This window comes from Onychomys torridus, chromosome 8, assembly GCF_903995425.1.
Source record: "Onychomys torridus chromosome 8, mOncTor1.1, whole genome shotgun sequence".
NCBI classification, from domain to species: domain Eukaryota; kingdom Metazoa; phylum Chordata; class Mammalia; order Rodentia; family Cricetidae; genus Onychomys; species Onychomys torridus.
Window position 1 is genome coordinate 106812845 of NC_050450.1, and position 19055 is coordinate 106831899.

The 19055-nt window shown below is 52.2% G+C and overlaps 1 protein-coding gene across 1 annotated transcript; it reads left to right on the forward strand.

The window, feature by feature from the left end:
• Positions 1–13764: 13764 nt before the first annotated feature.
• On the forward strand, positions 13765–18214 carry Enpp7 (ectonucleotide pyrophosphatase/phosphodiesterase 7). Its single transcript, XM_036195338.1, has 6 exons — positions 13765–14008; positions 14856–15001; positions 16172–16798; positions 17351–17570; positions 17792–17832; positions 18008–18214. Exons 1-6 carry the CDS (start codon positions 13765–13767, stop codon positions 18212–18214), a joined length of 1485 nt encoding a protein of 494 aa, XP_036051231.1.
• Positions 18215–19055: the final 841 nt, after the last annotated feature.

Sequence of the window (19055 nt, forward strand, 5' to 3'; positions counted from 1 at the left end):
TGGCTCAGGCTGTGACCCTGGCACCAGGCATGCTCAGCACCACAGTGTCTCCCTCAAGCCCAGGACTGATGATTTAGCCTCATCTCACCTTTCCCGGAAATAGGTGGGACACGGTTGGCAAAACAGTGTTGGTTAGAAAAGCTGCTTCTGCGGCCACTGAGGGCACAGCTGTGGCCTAGAGCTCAGAGATGTCACAGCCGAGTGCTCACAAGCTGGCGTCAGTAGTCACTTCCCTGTCTCGTTTCCAAGTCTGAGCTAATTTGCCCAGGGATGCAACCTTTCCCTTTCACCGCAAGCCCTGGGACCACGGGATGCCAGTTCGTGCCTCTCTCCTCACCCTTCACATAGTAGGTGCCGAATAAATGCCGAAGGAGCAGACTGGGTTCCAGGACTGGTTCACTTGGAGCAGACACAGATGTGAAACTGGCTGCCAAAACTCCAGCCTCAGGGTTGTGGTGGCAGGCATCTCCACCTCAACCTCCCCTCTGGTCTCCTGTGAGACCTAGCCGCAGCTGGATGTGAAGGTCCTCAAGTTCACCTGCAGCCCAGCTCACCTCTCCCCTGATACCCCACCCCCACCTGATGTCCTGCTTGACTGACTATCTGCTATCAACAAGAAGGCTCCTGAGGATGAGCATGGGGCCAAGGTGAAGGATGTTTCCTACCCAGCGATTTTCCCAGTGGAACCCTCTCCTCCCACAATGGCATAGGCAGGGCAGTAATGGGCTGGCCACTCTTTATCTACACAAGATGGCCAAAGGTAGCCACTTATCTGTCCGAGCTCATCCCTTCTGTTCCATCGGGGCACAGAGAGAAAGCCATGAGGCTGTAAAATAGACATCTCAAGAGATAGCAGGTCCAGAGTCTCTGGGGAGATCTCAGGATCACAACGCATCTCAGTTATATCTCTGTCACCCATGTGTTTCCAGAAGAACCAGAGAACCTCTGGCCTTCTGGCAAAGTCAACACCGGCCACTCCTGCTCCACCCCCCACCCCACCCCTGCTGCCACCCTCACCAGCCGAAGGCACCAGACACTCAACAGGCTCTGGTCACTGTCCCCGTGATGGCCCCCAACCCTCTCACCTTCCCCACCTAACCCTTCACACCCACCCTCAGTGCTTGGCTACCACAGCTAGATGCCCAGGAAGAGCCTGGAAAAGTGCAGGCCTGAGTTCCAAGTTCCTGGAGCACACAGCACAGGAACAGGATGGAGGTCCTGGAACTGAAGCAGCCAGAGGTGCTGGGAAATCACAGTGGAGAAGATCGAAACCCAAAGCAACCATGGCCGGAGGCAAAGTGGCTTCCCCTCAGCAAGCTCTGAGGAGCCCAGGGAACCCCTCAGATGCAGGTAGTGAAGGGCCGCAGACTTCCGAAGAGGTGGCTTCACACTAGGCTCCTCTGCAAGCTGTCAAAAACTGAGTGGCCCTCCAAGGTCCTACAAGGGTGAGTCCAGCAAATGTGGCATCCAAGCAGTTGGACTGCTAAGTACCTCCTCACCATGACCTGTGTCTTGGGATCAGAATGGCCTCAGGGAGGAGGCAGATGGAGGGAGCCAGGGGATGCTTGAGAGCTAACAACCACAGAGAAGGAGGAGGAGGAGGAGGAAGGAAATCAAGAAGAAAGGGAGGGAGGGAGGGAGGGAGGGAGGGAAGGGAGGGAGGAAAAGAGGTGGCCTCCTGGCCCAGCTGCCAGCTCTGGAGATCCTGATGGGGATTTTCAGCAGCAGAATTCGAAATGCATTTCTCACTTCTTTGCAGTGGAGCCAAGGAGCAGTACCATGCCATAAGGGACCCCTAGAGGAAAGATCCTCAGGGCTAGGGAACATTGAAGGCCACCAGACCCCAGGTGGAAGAGCAGGAGGCCCCAGTTTGTCCTCCACAGGCTGAGCACATGGGTGAAGGCCGAGCAGCATCAGGGGAAAGGTACAAAGCACTGCTCTTGGCTCCCGTCCTGTTCCTCGGGACCTCTACCACCTCCACCATGACCACAGAGGCCTGCAGCCTGCCTCTGGCCATGCAGCCCCTGGGCTCTTACAGGGCTACTGGAAAGCTGAAGAGACAGGCTTCACGCTAGAGCTGGGCTCAGCATACACTGAATCCCATCTCACCATTTCCACGGCTGGCTCAGGCCTCTTCCCCACTCATCCACTCTCAGTAAAAACATAAGGCACATGCCTTGCTGAGCCCCCAAAGCCAAGCAGCAAAGGGGTGCTGATGATTCTCAGGCCCCCAGACACAAGTCGGGGGCCTATAGAGCTGGGGTATCCCAGGGCTGAGCTCAGAAAAGAACCCCAGGCCCAGCCATCCTCAGCCTCCTTTCCCGAGCAGACGCCTTGACTCTCCATCTGTGGCCTCTAGAAGGTTCTCCGTCCTAGTCAAAGGTCTGCAAACAGGACGCTAACAGCATGATTAGCTGTCACAATGAGCCTACCAAGAATCTCAGAGAGAGGGCACAGATAGAGCCACCCACACCTCTGCCCAATGCCCCCAAACTGCTCAGTAGACCTGGAGACCATGAGAAGGCCCTGCTGAACAGAGGGTCCCAGGGGCAGAGCTAAACTGATCCATACCTCTGCACAGCCAATCCATAACCAACACAAGGTAAACTGCCCCAGGGCACACCCTCTGGGACTCTGAACTGATTCTTATTTAATATGCAGCTGGTGGCCCTGATCGAATAATGGACAGATGCATATGTGTGAGGCATGTGGCTTGGGACAGCTACCTGAGGGCAAGAGGGGGGAGCAGAGAGAAGAGATGGAAGGACAGGCTGGGATTGTCCCAATAAAGAGCCAGGTCAGAGACAGGGCCTGGTGGCTGCAGAGGTCTCAAGTGAGAGATGGGATTGTGGGTTTTAAAAGGAGACCCTAGCTGGAAAGACGGCTCAGCGGTTAAGAGCACTTGCTGCTTTTGCTGAGAACCAGGTTTGAGTCTCAACACTCACGTCTATAACCCAGTTCTAGGGGATGCAATGTCTTCTTCTGGCTTCTGTGGGTACTGTACACATGTGTTACACAGACATATGCAGCCAAAACACCTATACAATCAATCAATAAATAAATAAATAAATTTTTAAAAATAAAAGACCTTCTAAAATGGATCTAGCAGTACACACTTATAATCCCAGCACTCAGAAATGGAGGCAGGAGGATGGCCTTGAGTTTAAGAATAGCTTGGGCTCCATAATATTAATACCCTGCCTCAAAAAGAAAAAAAAATTAAAGCAGCTCCAGAGATTACACAGCACCACTGTTTGTCACTGTCCTGGTTGTTCTTGTCACTTAATCAAAGATGCATTTACTTTGTCTCAGGTGTTCAGGGTGTAGTCCACATGGCCAGGGATCATGAGGCAGCTGGTCACATTGTATCTACAGCACTCAGAAAGCAGAGAGATGAATGTTGGTACTCAGCTTCACTGATTGATCGATTGATGTATCAATGGATTGATTGATTTGAGACATGGCCTGTCTTTTCTTTTCTATCACTGTGATAAGATACCATGACCAAGGTACAACCTATAGAAGAAAGAGTTTGAAGGGGCTTACAGTTTCTGAGGGTGGGTCTATGACCACCATGGCAGGGACCATGGCAGCAGGCGGGCAGGCATGGCACTGGAGCTGGAGCTGAGAGCTCACATCTTGATCCACAATCAGGAAGCAGAGAGCACACTGGAATGGTTCTAGTCTTTTGAAACATCAAAGCTGGCCCATGGTGACACACCTTCTCCACAAGGCCACACCTCCTAATCCTTCCCAAACAGTTCCACCAACTGGAGACCAACTATTCAAACCTATGAGCCTATGGGGGCCATTCTCATTCACAGCACCACAGGACTATGCAACTCTGATTGATCTGGACCTCACTCTAGACCAGGCTGGCCTCAGATTTAGAGATCCACCTGCCTCTGCCTCCCGAGTGCTGGGATTAAAGTTGTATACCACCACACCTGTCATTAAAGGGGTGTTTTTAAGAGATTTGTTTGCTTAATTATTTTTATTCACGTATATGTGCATGTGCCTGAGTGAATACATGGGGACCACATGCATACAGGAGCCCTAAGAGGCCAGAAGACAGCATCAGATCCCCTGGAACTAGAGTTACAGGCAGTTGTGAGCCACCATATGAGTGCCTGGAACTGAACTCGGGTCCTCTGGAAGAGCAAACAGTTTTCCTAACCACTGAGCTGCCTTCTAGCCCTCTCCTTTTTATTTAGTCTGAGATGCTAGCTCACAAGGTGAACCGCCCCAATTCACTCTCATAAACACTCAGAGGTGTGTCTCATAGGTGACTCTAAACCCCTTCCATCTGACACTGAAGATTACTCATCTACCCCCCAGAGACCATCCACCATCCACTGCCCTCAAAATCCCCCCACCATGGCCAATGGATACCTGCAGAGGGGCTCCTGGACTCCCCTCCACCTGTCTCCATTCTGGCTTGAGTCAGGAGCCTCCTGACTTGGAGCCTGTTTTACATAAGGACTGAGAACCAAGCAGCTGAGGAGCTGGCTCAGTAAGTAGATAAGAGTTCTTGCTATGCAAGTATGAGACCCTGGGTCAGCTGTGGCTGTGCATGCCTCTCACGCCAGTGCTAGGGGCGGGAAGGGTGGACAGCAGAACCACTGGGGTTTGCTGGTTGTCAGCCTGAGGGAAGAGCTTCAAGCTCCAGATAGAGTGAAAGACTATCTAGAGAATGCGATGGAAGGTGATAGAGGACACTTGACATGCACCTCTGGGTTTTGCATACTTGTGCAGGGGCGCACACATATCTACCACACACACATTTACACACACACACACACACACACACACTTACACCACATCTGTCACACACAAAGAGTTAAGCTGGAAGCTAGCAGCTCTCCCCAGCCCACACACCTGTTATGCAGACTTTTTGGTGGCATTCATCTTCATAAGAATGTGGCAATATCTCTTTGTGGTTTTAACTTGCATTTCCCCGGAAGTGGGTACAATTGGATTTATTCCACCTTTCAGACAGTAGCTTTGTATAGCCCTGGGTGACCTGGAACTCAGTATATAGCCCAGGCTGGCCTTGAACTCATGGAACCACTACTGTCTCTGCCTCTCCATAGCTACGATTTAAAGGTGCATGCCACCATGGCCAGACACTGCCCATGATTTTAACGAGGTCCATGTCCACCTAGCAGCTTTTTGACCTCTCTATCTTCTATGTAGTCTTCTGTGCTCTGGAGACGCCTCCTCAGACCACCACCCCACTCTCCGCCACTATACAAGCCTCTCTTTGCTCTAAGCAGCCTTTCTTGGTCTATTTTTGCTTTTGCTTCCTGTACTTTGGAGGTCTTATTTAAAAACTCCTTTCCCCTCTCCAGTGTATGATAAACGTGTCTGGAGTCTCAAGAAAATGTCTATACAATGCAAAGTATTTCACCAAGGGGGAAAAAAATGTGCACAGCTCTATCTAACCCAGCAGGCAAGTACACCCAGGGGGTCCTGTGCCTAGCTCTGAGTAGCCAGCGCTCAGCCTCACATTCTTTCCGATTGGCTAGCACGGAGGGGCGTGGCTTCTAGGGAGAAATGAAGCTTGAGCACATATCTTGACTTCAAGTGCTGACCCGAGGAATCTGAATTTCTGCCAAGCAGTTCCCTTGCACTTTAACTTTTTAATGGAGTTGTGTCTCCTTTAACCCTAAGACAGAAGAGACGGTTCATTTTGTTTATATTTCCCACCAGTGTCCCAAAGAGTTTCCTGTTTGGTTCTAGTCTCAGGTCTGACTCCCACTCACCCATCCGTTTTGAGTTGGTTTCTGTGGCTGGTGAAGCAAAAAAAAGTTCCATTCTTCAAGCGGATGTGGATTTCCCCAGTCTCAACACCACTTGCTCAAACACTGTCCGTTCTCCAACATGTGTTCCCAGCACCGCCGCTAAAACACAATCCAACATGTGTTCCCAGCACCGCCGCTAAAACACAATTGGTTGCAGGAATGTGGGTTGACACCTAAGCTCTCTGTTTATGATTTATTTTCATTGTGTCTATGTATGTGCTTGTGTGTGTGTGCATGTACATATGCTTGTGTGTGTGCATGCGTGTGCCTGTGTGTGTGTGTGTGTGTGTGTGTGTGTGTGTGTGTGTGTGTGTGTGTACATGATGCGTGTACATGATGCTCAAGGAGGCCAGGAGAGAGTTTCGGATCCCCTGAAGCTGGAGGAGTCTGGAGTCACAGGAAGTTGTGGGCCGCCCCTCAAGGGTGCTGGGAACTGAACCTAAGTCCTCTGGAAGAGCAGCTAAACCATCTCCCCAGCCTCCCTTGATTTGTTTCTTGAGACAGAGTCTCATTCTGTAGCCCAGGATGGCCTCCTAGAACTCACTATGTAGCCCAGGATGGCCTCATACTTGAAGCAATTCTCCTGCTAGGATTATAGGTGTGAGCCCTCTGTTCTGTTCCCTGGGACACTTGGCTATTTTTACATCAATACCACACTGCCAGCCCCCAACCCTGACAAGCCCCTGTTTGGGGAGCTTGTCTCCGTCCAGACAGAATGTGGCATTCTCTGAACCCAGCCCCAGGTTCCTTGTCATCCTCAAAAGGCCAGACTCTATTCTTTTCCATTTTTAATTCCAGCTGTGGTAAAATGCACACTGTGTTTACACTCACCCATCGAGCTCCAAACTCCCATCTCAGCCTTGAAGAGCACCAAGTCCTGCAGAGGCCCGAGTTTGGTTCCCAGCACCCACCTCAGGTGGCTCACAACCCCCTATAACTCGAGCTCCAGCGGAGTCTGAGGCCTCGGGCCTCTGTAGGAACTGCACTCACATGCACATACCCACACATGGGCACATATACACACAATTAAAAATAAAAGTAAATCTTTAAAAAGCTGAACCTCTGCTCCTCCTCCAAATCCCGGGAAACTCCCACTCTACCGTCTCTGAGCCCTGCTCTTTAGACACCATATAGGAGTGGGATCAGCCAGCGGCCACAAAAGGCCTCAGTTGATTAAGTGCTTGTCACAAAAGCATGGGAACCTGAGTTTAATCCCCAGTACCCATTAAAAAGCCAGGCTTGGTGGCATGTGTTTGTAATCTGGGCACTGGGGTGTTGGAGGCAGGTGGGTCCCTAGTGTTCTCCGGCCAGCTGGCCTAGCCAAATCAGTGAGTTCTAAGACAACAAGAAACCCTGTCTAAAAGAAGGTGGACTGAGGCCCCGCACCCAAGGCCATCCTCCAGCCTCCACACACAAGTACACACACACATACTCCCACACGTATGTGACCACAAACACACACACACACACACACACACACACACACACACACACACACACACAAAAGCACGCACGCGCGCGCACACACACATTCTCCCTGTATCTGTGAGTCAGGAGAAGAGGAACAGAGCCAGAGGGAGCATAGGGGCATGTCTCTCAAACCCACAACTGTAGACCTGGCTCCACAGGGTCACCCTAAGTCAACCACAGACCCAATATCTGGGGTGTTCTGTCAAATTCAGGAGGGTGAATTCATTTGATGTTTCTCCTGGCTCTAGCCAACATGGCAGGTGTAGGCAGGACATACTGGAAAAGTGGGTTAGTCTCCACTGTGAGATTCAGCCCCAAGGGAGCAGACCTGGGGTCCCCTGCTGGGCATACTACACTGACAATCCCCCCAGCTCTGAGGGCCAAGCCCAGTCCAGCTGCAGCACACACAGAACACAGGAGGTCACAGAAAGCTTGGACCTGGCAACTCTGAAGTTCCTGGAAAGGAAAAGGTAGGTAGTTCTCAAGCACTGAGGTATGGAAGGCCCTCAGAGGATACGTCCATGTACTGATTTCAGAGCTGTTGGCATGAGCTAGTTGGGATAAAGGTCTTCTCACATATCAATGAGCCAAAGCACAGAGATGAGGCCACCCTGGTTACCCTGTGCCCTGACCCTGGTAATGACTTTCCTCACAAGTCACTCACCACAGCTGCAGAAAAGCCACTGTGTGAAACCGGGCGTGGCTCACACCTGCAATCTCAGCACTTGGGAGGTAACGGTGGGGAGGCTAGATGCTCAGTGTCGTCCTCAGTTACAGCAAGTTCAAGACCAGTGTTGGTTACATGAGCCGCTGTCTCAGAAAAACACCATTGAAGATGGAGGCAGAGGGTACAGTGACCCAGCACAAGCTTTGCGGTCCCAACAGGGAGCGACAAGGACAGAAATGGGCATGCTCCCCACTCTTCAGTCAGGCTCCAAGTCCCAGCCCTGAAGAAGCCTCATCCTGCACTCAGAGTCCAGCCTGGTCCTCCCACACACCCCTACCCCCACACACACACACACCCTTCCCACACACCTCTACCCCTCCCACACACCCCACCCCTGCCACATCCCCATATCTCTCTCTCTCTCTCTCTCTCTCTCTCTCTCTCTCTCTCTCTCTCTCTCTCTCACACACACACACACACACACACACACACACACACACACACACCTCTCCCACATACACACCCTTCCCACACACCCCATTCCAGAGTCTGGAACAATGAGGCACCCATACACACAGCACCAATCATGGGTGTCCTAACTGTGGCTGTGCTCCCTGCAAACAAGCTAGGAAGGCTTGGGGCGGGTGAGGACAGAGAGGGAGGGAGGAGGAAGCACGTGTGTCTCTAGATAGACACTGAGCCAACAGCACATAATCCTGTTAAGATATTAATCCTCATTTATCTGGAGGAGAGGCAGCAGCGGCTGAGACACAGCCCCTCAGAAGCAATAAAAGGCAAGCAACTGATAAAGTGGGAAGGCCACTAATAAAACCCCACAGTTCAAAGGTCAGTGAGTGCCTGGCAATCTGCAAGCCAGCTCCAGGGCTCTGGACACAGGAGCCAGATGCAGCAAGAGTCAGTGCCTGCAGAGGGACAGGGGCAGAGAGAAGGAACCTGGCTTTCTTAGATCCTGGAGGGGGACCACCTGGAGGAACCACCACCCAGGAGCATAGTGCCTCTCCACCAAAGCCCTGGTCATCAGAGCACAGCCCTTCTGAGCACTGGATGGTCCCAAAAGCATAGTGATGAAATGGGACCTGTTGTCTCTGCTAGCCCCTGCTGTCCCCAGACTCCTGTCCCAGAAGCATGAGAAACGGTCCCTGACAACACCCTGTGCACCACAGGAATTCCCCCAAGGATATTCAGAGTGACAGCATGTCCTAGACCCTGTCTGGAAAAGCATAAGATCTGTCTTGGGGACTCGGCCACGTCTCAAAGCCTAGGTCTTTATGACCCAGTTCCCTCCCCGTGGGGAGTTTCTACTACAGCTAAGCTGCACCGTCTCTTTACCACCCCATGCCCTAGAGCAAACTGTCAGCCATGACACCCCAGAGGACATCACACTGGGAGACTGGGAAACCTGACCTGATCCAGTGTACCTCCAACAGAAGGGACAGGCTCCCTCCCTGCCTCCGGGGCACCAGCGTCCCTGGCAGCATCAACCCAACTGCACCAGAGAAGGAGAGAGCCAAGAAGTCCAGACAGGCCCACCCTGATGCTATGCAGAACCAGTCCAGCATCCTCTACTAACTCAGGCCTTGGGCCAGGAGCTGGGGACTGTGCTGCTCAGCCTCATGGGGTAAACGCGGACAAAAGTCATTCACACACACCATCCACTGCAGAGAACAGGGTGCTGGGCCTGTGAAGGACAGCACCCAAAAGTCCCTCAGCCATCAGTAGAGAAAAGTGGTTCTCCAGGCCTGAGCCTGTGTGGTTTGGCTGCCCCGGACCATCGTCACCCACGCTGGTGTCAATCTCGGAGCACCAAGGGTGTCCCCAGCAAGGAAAGCAGACGTGTACCCGAGCTCCTGTGTGTGCTCAGCAGACGCCCCCTGCCACAAATGCCACACCCAGAGTTGCACAGGGCCCTGCTTCTCCAGGCTCACACCTGCTGACTAAGCTGAAAGGTACACAAGCAGATCCGTGACTTTAGAGGTGATATCACTGGAGGCAAAGAGCAGCGCAGACCCAGATCTGGTCTCTATACAAGTCTGAGTCTTAGAGGCTGGAAATGTGTGGGTGAGCATGAAGCGCCTGGGCCTGAGAGTGCCAGTGAGTGAGGAAGTGCTCAACACACACACATCAGACACTTACACACCTATACACACAACATGCACATATAAATTCATGTACACACATATCAAATATATATCCCTGTACAAATATATGTAAGGCATGTGTAAGCATGCAATTGTGTGCACGTTTGTGTGCATGCACATGTCTATATATATACATCTGCAGTCTGAGTGGTGAGAACCGGTGATGTGGTATCTTTAGCCCACCTCTGTGGCAGACCTAACACCTGGGAGCAACAGATAAAACCTTTTGGAGTGTGTCAACTTAGCAGACCAGGAACTTCCACCAACCCAGACGCTGAGAATGTCATTGGACAGCAGCCGAGGCCGCCGATTGTAGCTGAGATCCCAGCTTGCTGTGGCCCCTCTCTGCGGATCCCACCAGTGTATTTTAAAAGCATCTTGGTTTATGACTTTCTTTGTTACTATAAAAACTTTGCAAAACTCACGTTGATGTGACAGCCTGAATCTGTTGCCAGGCCATAGTCACTCATGTTAGGCTCCAGAATAAACTACCTCTTATTCCCTTTGAGAATAAATTTTTTGCATCAAAAATATGTATAGATGTGTGTTCCTTATGCACATGTGTGAGACACATGCACACCCAATTATACATATTCATATATATGCATATATAAACATCCATGCATGCACATATGTCTGACATACATGTAGGCACATATACATAGGACAATGCATATAAATGAATATATACATGAATGTGAATATATAAACAAATATTCATACCAGCCAGAGGCACAAGTACACACACACACACACACACACACACACACACCTTACAGGTGCACACACAGGGCAAGTACATGCATATGGGCACAGTCCTCCCCATGGCGGTGACATCTGATCAGTGGGTTGAGTGGGAGCCTGCTGGGATTCTGTATCTGGAACTGAGGTGGATAGACTGTGATGGACACACACTCAGAATCTGTGTGCTTCCTCCCTGTGCCGTGATTTCACTCCCCTCTCAACAGCAATCCTACACAAGCCCTGGCCAGTTGCCAAGGCCACTCACAGGAGTGAGGACATGTGCCCATGGAATGTCCTTGGAGTCTTGGATGGGACAAAGAACAGAGTAAAACTTAAGGAAACCTCAGGAAGGTACAGACATGGGTTGCTAGAGTGACTCACCGATGTGGTTCACAAACCACAAATGCATCACAGTGCAGGGGTGTTAGGAGAGAGACACGGGGAGTGTGGGTATCCCCTATACCATCTGTACCACTCTTCCATACCACAAAACTCTTATAAAAATCAAAGCTTTACATAGCTGGGGATGTAGTTCAGTTAGTAGAGTGCTGGCCTAGCATGCAGGAAGCCCTGGGTTCAAGGACCAGCGCCACATAAACTGGGCCTGTTGGCACATGTCTTTCATCCTAGCATGGGGAAAGTAGAGGCAAGAGGGTCAGGAGTTCAGGGTCATCCCAGTAACACAGTAGGTTCAAGGCCAGCCTGGGACATGTGCAAGCCTATCTCAAAAACAAGGTTTTATTTTAAAAAATGGGCTGGATGGAGGGTTGGCTCAGAAGCTAAGGTATGTGTTGCTCCTGCAGAGGACCAGGGTTTGGTTCCCAGCACCCACGTGGTAGTTCACAACCATCGGTAACTCCAGTCCCACGGGATCCAATGCCCTCTTCTGACCTAGACAGGCAGTTAAGTAAGAACGTGTAAGGTGAAAAAATGCCTGGCTTCTTGGGGCTGTTAGTGAAGAAGCAGCCAGGCCTAATGGAAACAGAGGATTGCACAGCCCGGGAGGAGTGAGACAGACGAATATCAGAGGGCAGCTGCACACATCTGCATCCTTCCATCCCAGAAAGATCAGAGCGGCCTGGGGGCACAGGCTCAAGAGAGAAAATATTAAATAATAGTAAATAATAAATTAATTAAATAATAAATAATAAAATGAGCAAACAGGGCTCTAGGAAGAGGCTGAGAACTAGCAAGTGACTGCTGCTTCCATTCCATTGGTCAGGATGAGATCACATGGCCGAACCTCACTGCATAGGATGCTGCGATACAGGGTCTTTCTTCCCATCATCTTACCACTGAAGAGCGTATATTCTAAGTATTTATATATAACCTGAACGTCCTGCACAGTATAGGGCTCTGACCCCTCCACAGTCCTCATTCCCTTGAAGACCCACCCCATCCCACCTCCTAGCACAGGAAACTCCCTCACCTTCATGCCCATCCCCCACCAGGAAGCCTTCCTGTCTACCTATTGCATCCTTTAGGCCCCAGCAAATGGCATTGTCCTCAGAGGAGCCTTCAGGGCTGTGCCCCATGCTGGTGGACCTGAAACCCTCCAGTACTCTTCTGAGCAGCCCACAGGTCCTCCTCAGCCAGCACTCATGTGTGCCTGCCCTGCACAGATGTCTCCCCACCAGGGAAGGCCCACAGTTCTGAACAGCAGTTCTGATGCCTTAGTGCCTTGTTCACCGAGGTCCTCAGCCTCCAGAAGGAATTGGAAAGTGTGTTTCTGTGGGTCCCAGAAGAGGGAATCTGTGTCCTGTGGGTGCAGGCTGCACCTTAGCAGAGGCTTCTGATGGCTTCTGCGTCACAACGTGCAGGGTCGTCCCTTGCTGGCTGTGTCTGCCTGGAGCCGGAGTCATGAGGAAGGGCTGCTGGTGGAGCTGCAGTTCACAAAGTTTTACCTCATGACTCACCCCAAGTGCTCCCTTTTTTTCTTGCTGCCAAACCTGTACATCTTGCTCATCCACTCCCTCACTCCCACATCCCCTCATTCCCACCATCCCCACTGTGTCTGACTCCGCTCACCCACTCCCTCACTCCCGTTACCCTTCCTGACTAACCACAGCCCAGAGCTCCTTACAAGACCAAGGAGGGGAGAGGGGTCCAGGCTTGGATGTCCTGTGGGCAAGGTTAACCTTAGGGTCAGTGCAGACCTGGGCCCGAGAAGCTGGTCCCACAGGTTCTCACCCAGCTATGCTGAGGACCCCCAGGCCTTCTAGCATCAGTGGTTGGAGAGGAAGCTGTGGTGTCTGAATGACAATGGCCCCATAGGCTCATAGGGAGTGACATTATTGGAGGTGTGGCCCTCTTGGAGGAAGTGTGTCTCTGGGAGTGGGCTTTGAGATTTCAGAAGCTCAAGCCAGGCTTAATGGCTCACCCTCTCTTCCTGGTGCCTGAGAATCCAGATGTAGAACTCTCAGCTCCTCCTCCAGCACCATGACTGCCTGTGTGTCACCATGTTTCCCGCCATGACGATAATGGACTAAACCTCTGTAAGCCAGCCCCAATTGATTTTCCTTTATAAGAGTTGCCATGGTCATGGCGTCTCTTCACAGCAACAGAACCCTAACTAAGACAGAGGCCCACCCACCCTGACTCTAGCTGGGTTCTACTCTAAGATCAGAGGAACTGGGAGTTGCTGTGAAGACTGGGTGGGGGGCAGTTTCCCATGATAGTCAGCCTTCCAGACTCTGAGACACAGGACCCCTCCTCCATTAGAAGGACACGGGAGGATGAAGGGAGAGGGAGGGAGGCAGCAGGGGACTCCATTAGAGACAGAAGCCATCCCAGGCTCACACACCCCTCACGTGCAAAGTCTAGGCTGGTGATGCATAGGATAAAAGGCCTGGCTGACCCTGGGACTTTGCTCCACTCCTGGCCTGAGCTGTCCGTGCACCTGTTCATCCAAGAGCCCATCATGGGACACTCGGCTGTCCTCCTTGCTGTGGCTCTGGCCATCCTCCTGGCCTGTGGGACTGGGGCTCCTGTCCAAAGGCAGCGCAAGTTACTCCTCGTATCCTTTGATGGCTTCCGCTGGAACTATGACCAAGATGTGGACACCCCCAACCTGGACGCCATGGCTCAGGAAGGGGTCAAAGCGCGACACATGACCCCTGCCTTTGTGACCATGACCAGCCCTTGCCACTTTACAATCGTCACTGGTGAGTGTCAGTCTGGGGCTTGGGGATGGAAGGAGCCTGCGGCATCAGGTGGCAAGTGGGAAGCACCCTGGTCAAAAGTAAGAGGTCATTGCTTTGAGGAGGGGGCCTCCAGTGGGAGCTAGAGCACAGACAAGGGCCCTTTAGGAGTCTTCTTTGGTGGCACCTAGTCAGGGGCTTGTTCCACAGCTGTCCCATCAGGGTGTGCTATAGGACCTTCAGGTGACTGTGGGCTCACAAGTCTCTTCCCTGGGCTTGCTCCACACATGCCCTGCTATAGCATGAATCTTAAAAGGTCTTATTAATAAAAGCAAACTCAGAGGCCAGTTATTGGGGTGAACACTGGAAGATCAGAGAAGCAGAACAAGCCACAGCTTCCTCACCTTGCCTGTTCCTCAACTGGTCTTGTTTCCTCAGACTGCCAACTTCTGAGTCCTCATCCACATGAACCTCAGCTGAACTGTGCTGCTCCAAAACCTAAAAGCTTAACCAGCCAAATGCTAAACCAGCCAAATGCTTAACCAGCCAAAAGCTTCTAGTTTCTGGTCTTCACACCTTATATATCTTTCTACTTTCTGCTGTCACTCCCTGGCATTAAAGGCTGGATTTCTGGGATTAAAGGCGTGTGTCACCATGCCTGGCTGTTTCTAATGTGGCCTTGAACTCAGAGATCCAGAGGTATTTCTGTCTTTGGAATGCTAGGATTAAAGGCGTGTGCTACCACTGCCTATTCTCATGTTTAATATTGTGGCCGTCCTGTTCTCTGACCCCAGATAAGTTTATTTCGGGGAACACACAATATTTCGGGAACACAATACCACCACACCCTGCCCCTCTGCTCCCCCCTCAGGCAGATACATTGAGAACCATGGGGTCGTCCACAACATGTTCTACAACACCACCACCAAGGTGAGGTGGCCTTACCACACCACGCTCGGTATCCAAAGGTGGTGGGACAACGGCAGCATACCTATCTGGATCACAGCCCAGAGGCAGGTAAGACACCCCTGCCCACAGGGAAACTGAGGTCATGACTGAGGGGGATCCACAGCGGGCACATGCACCCCTGCCTCCTGGGATAGAAGGCTGCCCAGTGAGCTCCTGATGACCATGCAGGCTCAGCTATGGTCTCAAGAGGGAGCAGGACGAAGGGTGGAACTGGGTTGGCAGAGGGCTTGCCTGGCAGCATGAAGCTCTGGGTTCTAGCCTCAGCCCTGCAGAAAGCCAGGTGTGGTGGGGCACACCTGCAGGAGGATCAGGAGTTCAAGGTCATTCTTGGCTACATAATGAGTCTGAGGCCAATCTGTGATATGCAAGACCCTATTGATGAAGGAAGGAGAAAAGGAGGAGGGAGAGAGGGCAGGGGAGGGAGGCAGGCCACACCCTCAGGCCCTTTGGCTCTGAAGAGGAGGATCACCTTCACACTGGGTAGCTAACTCAATAAGGAAGTGCTGAGCAAAGAGCCTTTATCTGGTTCCAGTCCAACACTGGGCATTTGGACGCTAAAGATTAAACAGGCAGGTGCAGTGTGAGACCAGAAATCACCCCAATTTGCATCGCCCCAGAGGATTTTTCAAGTGAGGCTTCTAGTCAGTCAGGTCAAAGGGAGGATTTCCATGTGGGCAGGAACAACCCTCAGCCCACGGCCCATGTTTCCACTTCCACCTGAGTAAGTGACTCCGGTTATGTGGCACTTGGACCTCCAGCTCGAGAGCCAAAAAACAAAGCGAGAACTCAGCTGCCCTGATGCTCCATCCAGAGGCAAGAATGAGGGAACTGGGCAGAAGCAACTGACAGGAACCACAGGCTCGTGAAAACAGGGGGTTGGAGACAGACAGAATGGGCAGTGAGGATTTATGGGGCAGTGGATAAGCAGGTGGATGGGACAGGGTGGACAGAGGAGAAGACATTGAAGGAGGTCAGGAAACAGCTGAGCCTCAGGGCAAGGATGCTGAAGGCATGGCGTGTGGGGTCATCGCCCATCCACAGTCTCAGTTCAAGCTGGAGGACACTGGGTGCTTGTCCCCTGGGCCAATTGTCCCTTTCCCTGATCTGTGAAATAAGATCTACTTAGAAAACAAAAGGCCTCAAGTAGTGGGCAAAGCAGATGAGGGGGCACAGAGAGAAGCTGGCAGCTCATGAAGCTTATGCTACCTTATCCTGCAGGGCTTAAAAACCGGCTCCTTCTTCTACCCTGGTGGGAACGTCACCTACCAAGGAGAGGCCGTGACAATGAGCCGAAAGGAAGGCGTCTTCCACAATTACAAAAACGAGACGGAGTGGAGGGAAAATGTGGACACCGTGATGAAGTGGTTCACGGAGGAGGATGTGGCCCTGGTCACTCTCTACTTTGGGGAGCCAGACTCCACCGGCCACAAATACGGCCCTGAGTCCCAGGAGAGAAAGGATATGGTCAAACAGGTGGACAGGACTGTGGGCTACATCCGGGAAAGCATCACTCGCCACCGCCTCACGGACAGCCTGAACCTGATCATCACATCCGACCATGGCATGACAACGGTCAACCAGAAAGCCAGCGACCTAGTTGAGTTTCACAAATTCCCCAACTTCACCTTCCAGGACATCGAGTTTGAGCTGTTAGACTACGGGCCCAACGGGATGCTGATCCCCAAGGAAGGGATGCTGGAGAAGGTATACAGTGTCCTCAAGGATGCCCACCCCAGGCTGCATGTGTACAAGAAGGAAGACTTCCCCAGGAGCTTCCACTACGCCAACCACTCCAGGATCACATCCCTGCTCATGTACAGTGACCTCGGCTACGTCATCCACGGGGTCAGTGGGCTGCTGCACGGCTTGTGGGTGGCACCTGATTCTATCTACTCACTAGTGGCTGTCAGCCACCCAAGGGACACACTCAGCACTGTGCAACAAGAGTGTGTATTGTACATACGTGTGTGTGTGTGTGTGTGTGTGTGTGTGTGTGTGTGTGCGCGCGCGCGTATAGGGTAAAGTGTGGGGATCCCAGGCTCACAGGTGGCATGGATCACAGGGGGGAAAGACAGGAAATAGAGCCCACACCAGAGAGGGAATCCCAGAAGTAGCACATATGGGCATACATCCTGAATCATTAACTCAGGCTGACGTTTCTATCCCACTCAGTGTTGGTCTCCATGTGGTCCACAGTTATTCACTGAGGCTCCATCTTTGGGGGCTCAGAATTCAGAAGAGTCTAGAAGCTGTCTAACCACACAATATAAATTTTCTCCTGAAGTCATTCACCCACACAGGTGCCAACCCATGGGGGAGCAGGGAAAGATTGAGAAGGAGGTGCTGGGGACAGTGTGGCCCTCAATAACGACCCAGAACTCTTGCCTCTCCCTGCAGAGAATGAATGTCCAGTTCAACAAGGGTGAACATGGTTTTGACAACCAAGACGTGGATATGAAGACCATCTTCCGTGCTGTGGGTCCCAGCTTCAAGTCAGGCCTAGAGGTGGAGCCCTTTGAGAGTGTCCATGTGTATGAGCTCATGTGCCAGCTGCTGGGCATTGTGCCAGAGCCCAATGATGGGCATCCTGGCACCCTGCAACCCATGCTCCGATCAGGTGAGGTGGGGACACCCCTCCTCTGGGGTCCATGCTGGCATGTACATACCTGGGAGCTTGCAAGCCTGCAACCAGGCCACTGCACACACTCCAGTGCAGTTGTGGAGAGAGAAGCCTGTGAGCTCATGGGGACAGCTGGGGCCCCTGGTACCCCATAAGCCTGTGGATTTGAGATACAATCCTCTCTCTCCTTCTCTCACTGGACCTTCTGTCTTTCCTAGGGTCCGCTCTCCTACTCAGCAGTCAGCTCCACTTGATGATGGTGTTGATGGGGATCCTAATGGTTCTGGCCATTACATAATGCCCCACTCAGTCAAGTTCAGAGGCCCAAAAGGCAGAGGTGGTTCCTGCTTCTCAGCCTGAAGTCCCCTCTCCTGCAGGCCACTTCCCAGCTCCCTGCCCTCCCCATTCCCCATTTCACCCACTCCTACCTCCAGTCCAGGAGCCAGAATACAGCTTCTGGATTCCACCACACTAATGACGCCAACCAGCCTGGCAGCCGGAGAACTTCTCTTGAGGTCCCTTCCAGCACGGGCTTGGAGGACATCTCTGCAAAGCAGACAGGCTATCAGATCCTGCCACAACCCTACTGCCTTCTAGATGCCTCCACCTGGAGTCCCCACTCCTTCCTGCCTCCATCCTGAGTTCCTGTGGAGAGGACCTCAAGCCTCACATTGAGCTGGTCTGAGGAGAACCACAAGGCTAGCTGGTTCCAGAATGCCCCAGGAGCCAGCCTCACTCTGAGGACATCTCAGCATGACAAGTGACAAGACCACCCTGTTTCTCTGTCCCATGCAGTCACAACCATTGGCCAGAGCAGAAGAAAGTCATTCAGTTCTTTTAGAAACACAAACTAGGAGCCTGCTCAACGCCAGGCTGGTGGGGCTGGGATTCAGGGACACAGAGTGAACATGACAGTCCAGGCTGGGCTGTGGCTCTGGGGTAGAGCCCCTGGCCACATGCACAGGTCCTGGGCTCATCCTCAGAACCATAAGAAAAAAAGAAAGAAAGAAAGAAAAGGAAAAGTGGTCCTGTTTGTAACTTGGGGGCATAAGAAGGCACAGTGGTCACCAGCCCACACCAGTGCCCATGGAGATGATGGCAGACAGGGTGGCCTCAGGCAGAGGCAGGTGATGGCTGCATTTAGGGTCCCTGAACCTGAAAGATGCCTCTCTGGGGGTGGGGGTGCACTTGGGGTGAGAGGCTAAGATAGCCATGCCCAGCACAAGGTGAAACAGGGGATCCCAGGTGCACAAGGTTTGGCAAGATTCAGAAAGTGAAAGAAGCCAGTGGTTTGGAAAGCAACGTGCAAGATGCCTGTATACAAGATGCTTGTGTGCAAGGGAGGGTGTGTGCAAGATTCTTGTGTGCAAGGGTTAAGCACCCAAGGGAGACTACAGTGGGTGGAGTGGGACTCTAACCCAGGGTGAAGCACAAAACCAGTGAGGAAGTTAGGTCAATCCAGGGCCTGGCAAGACACCAACC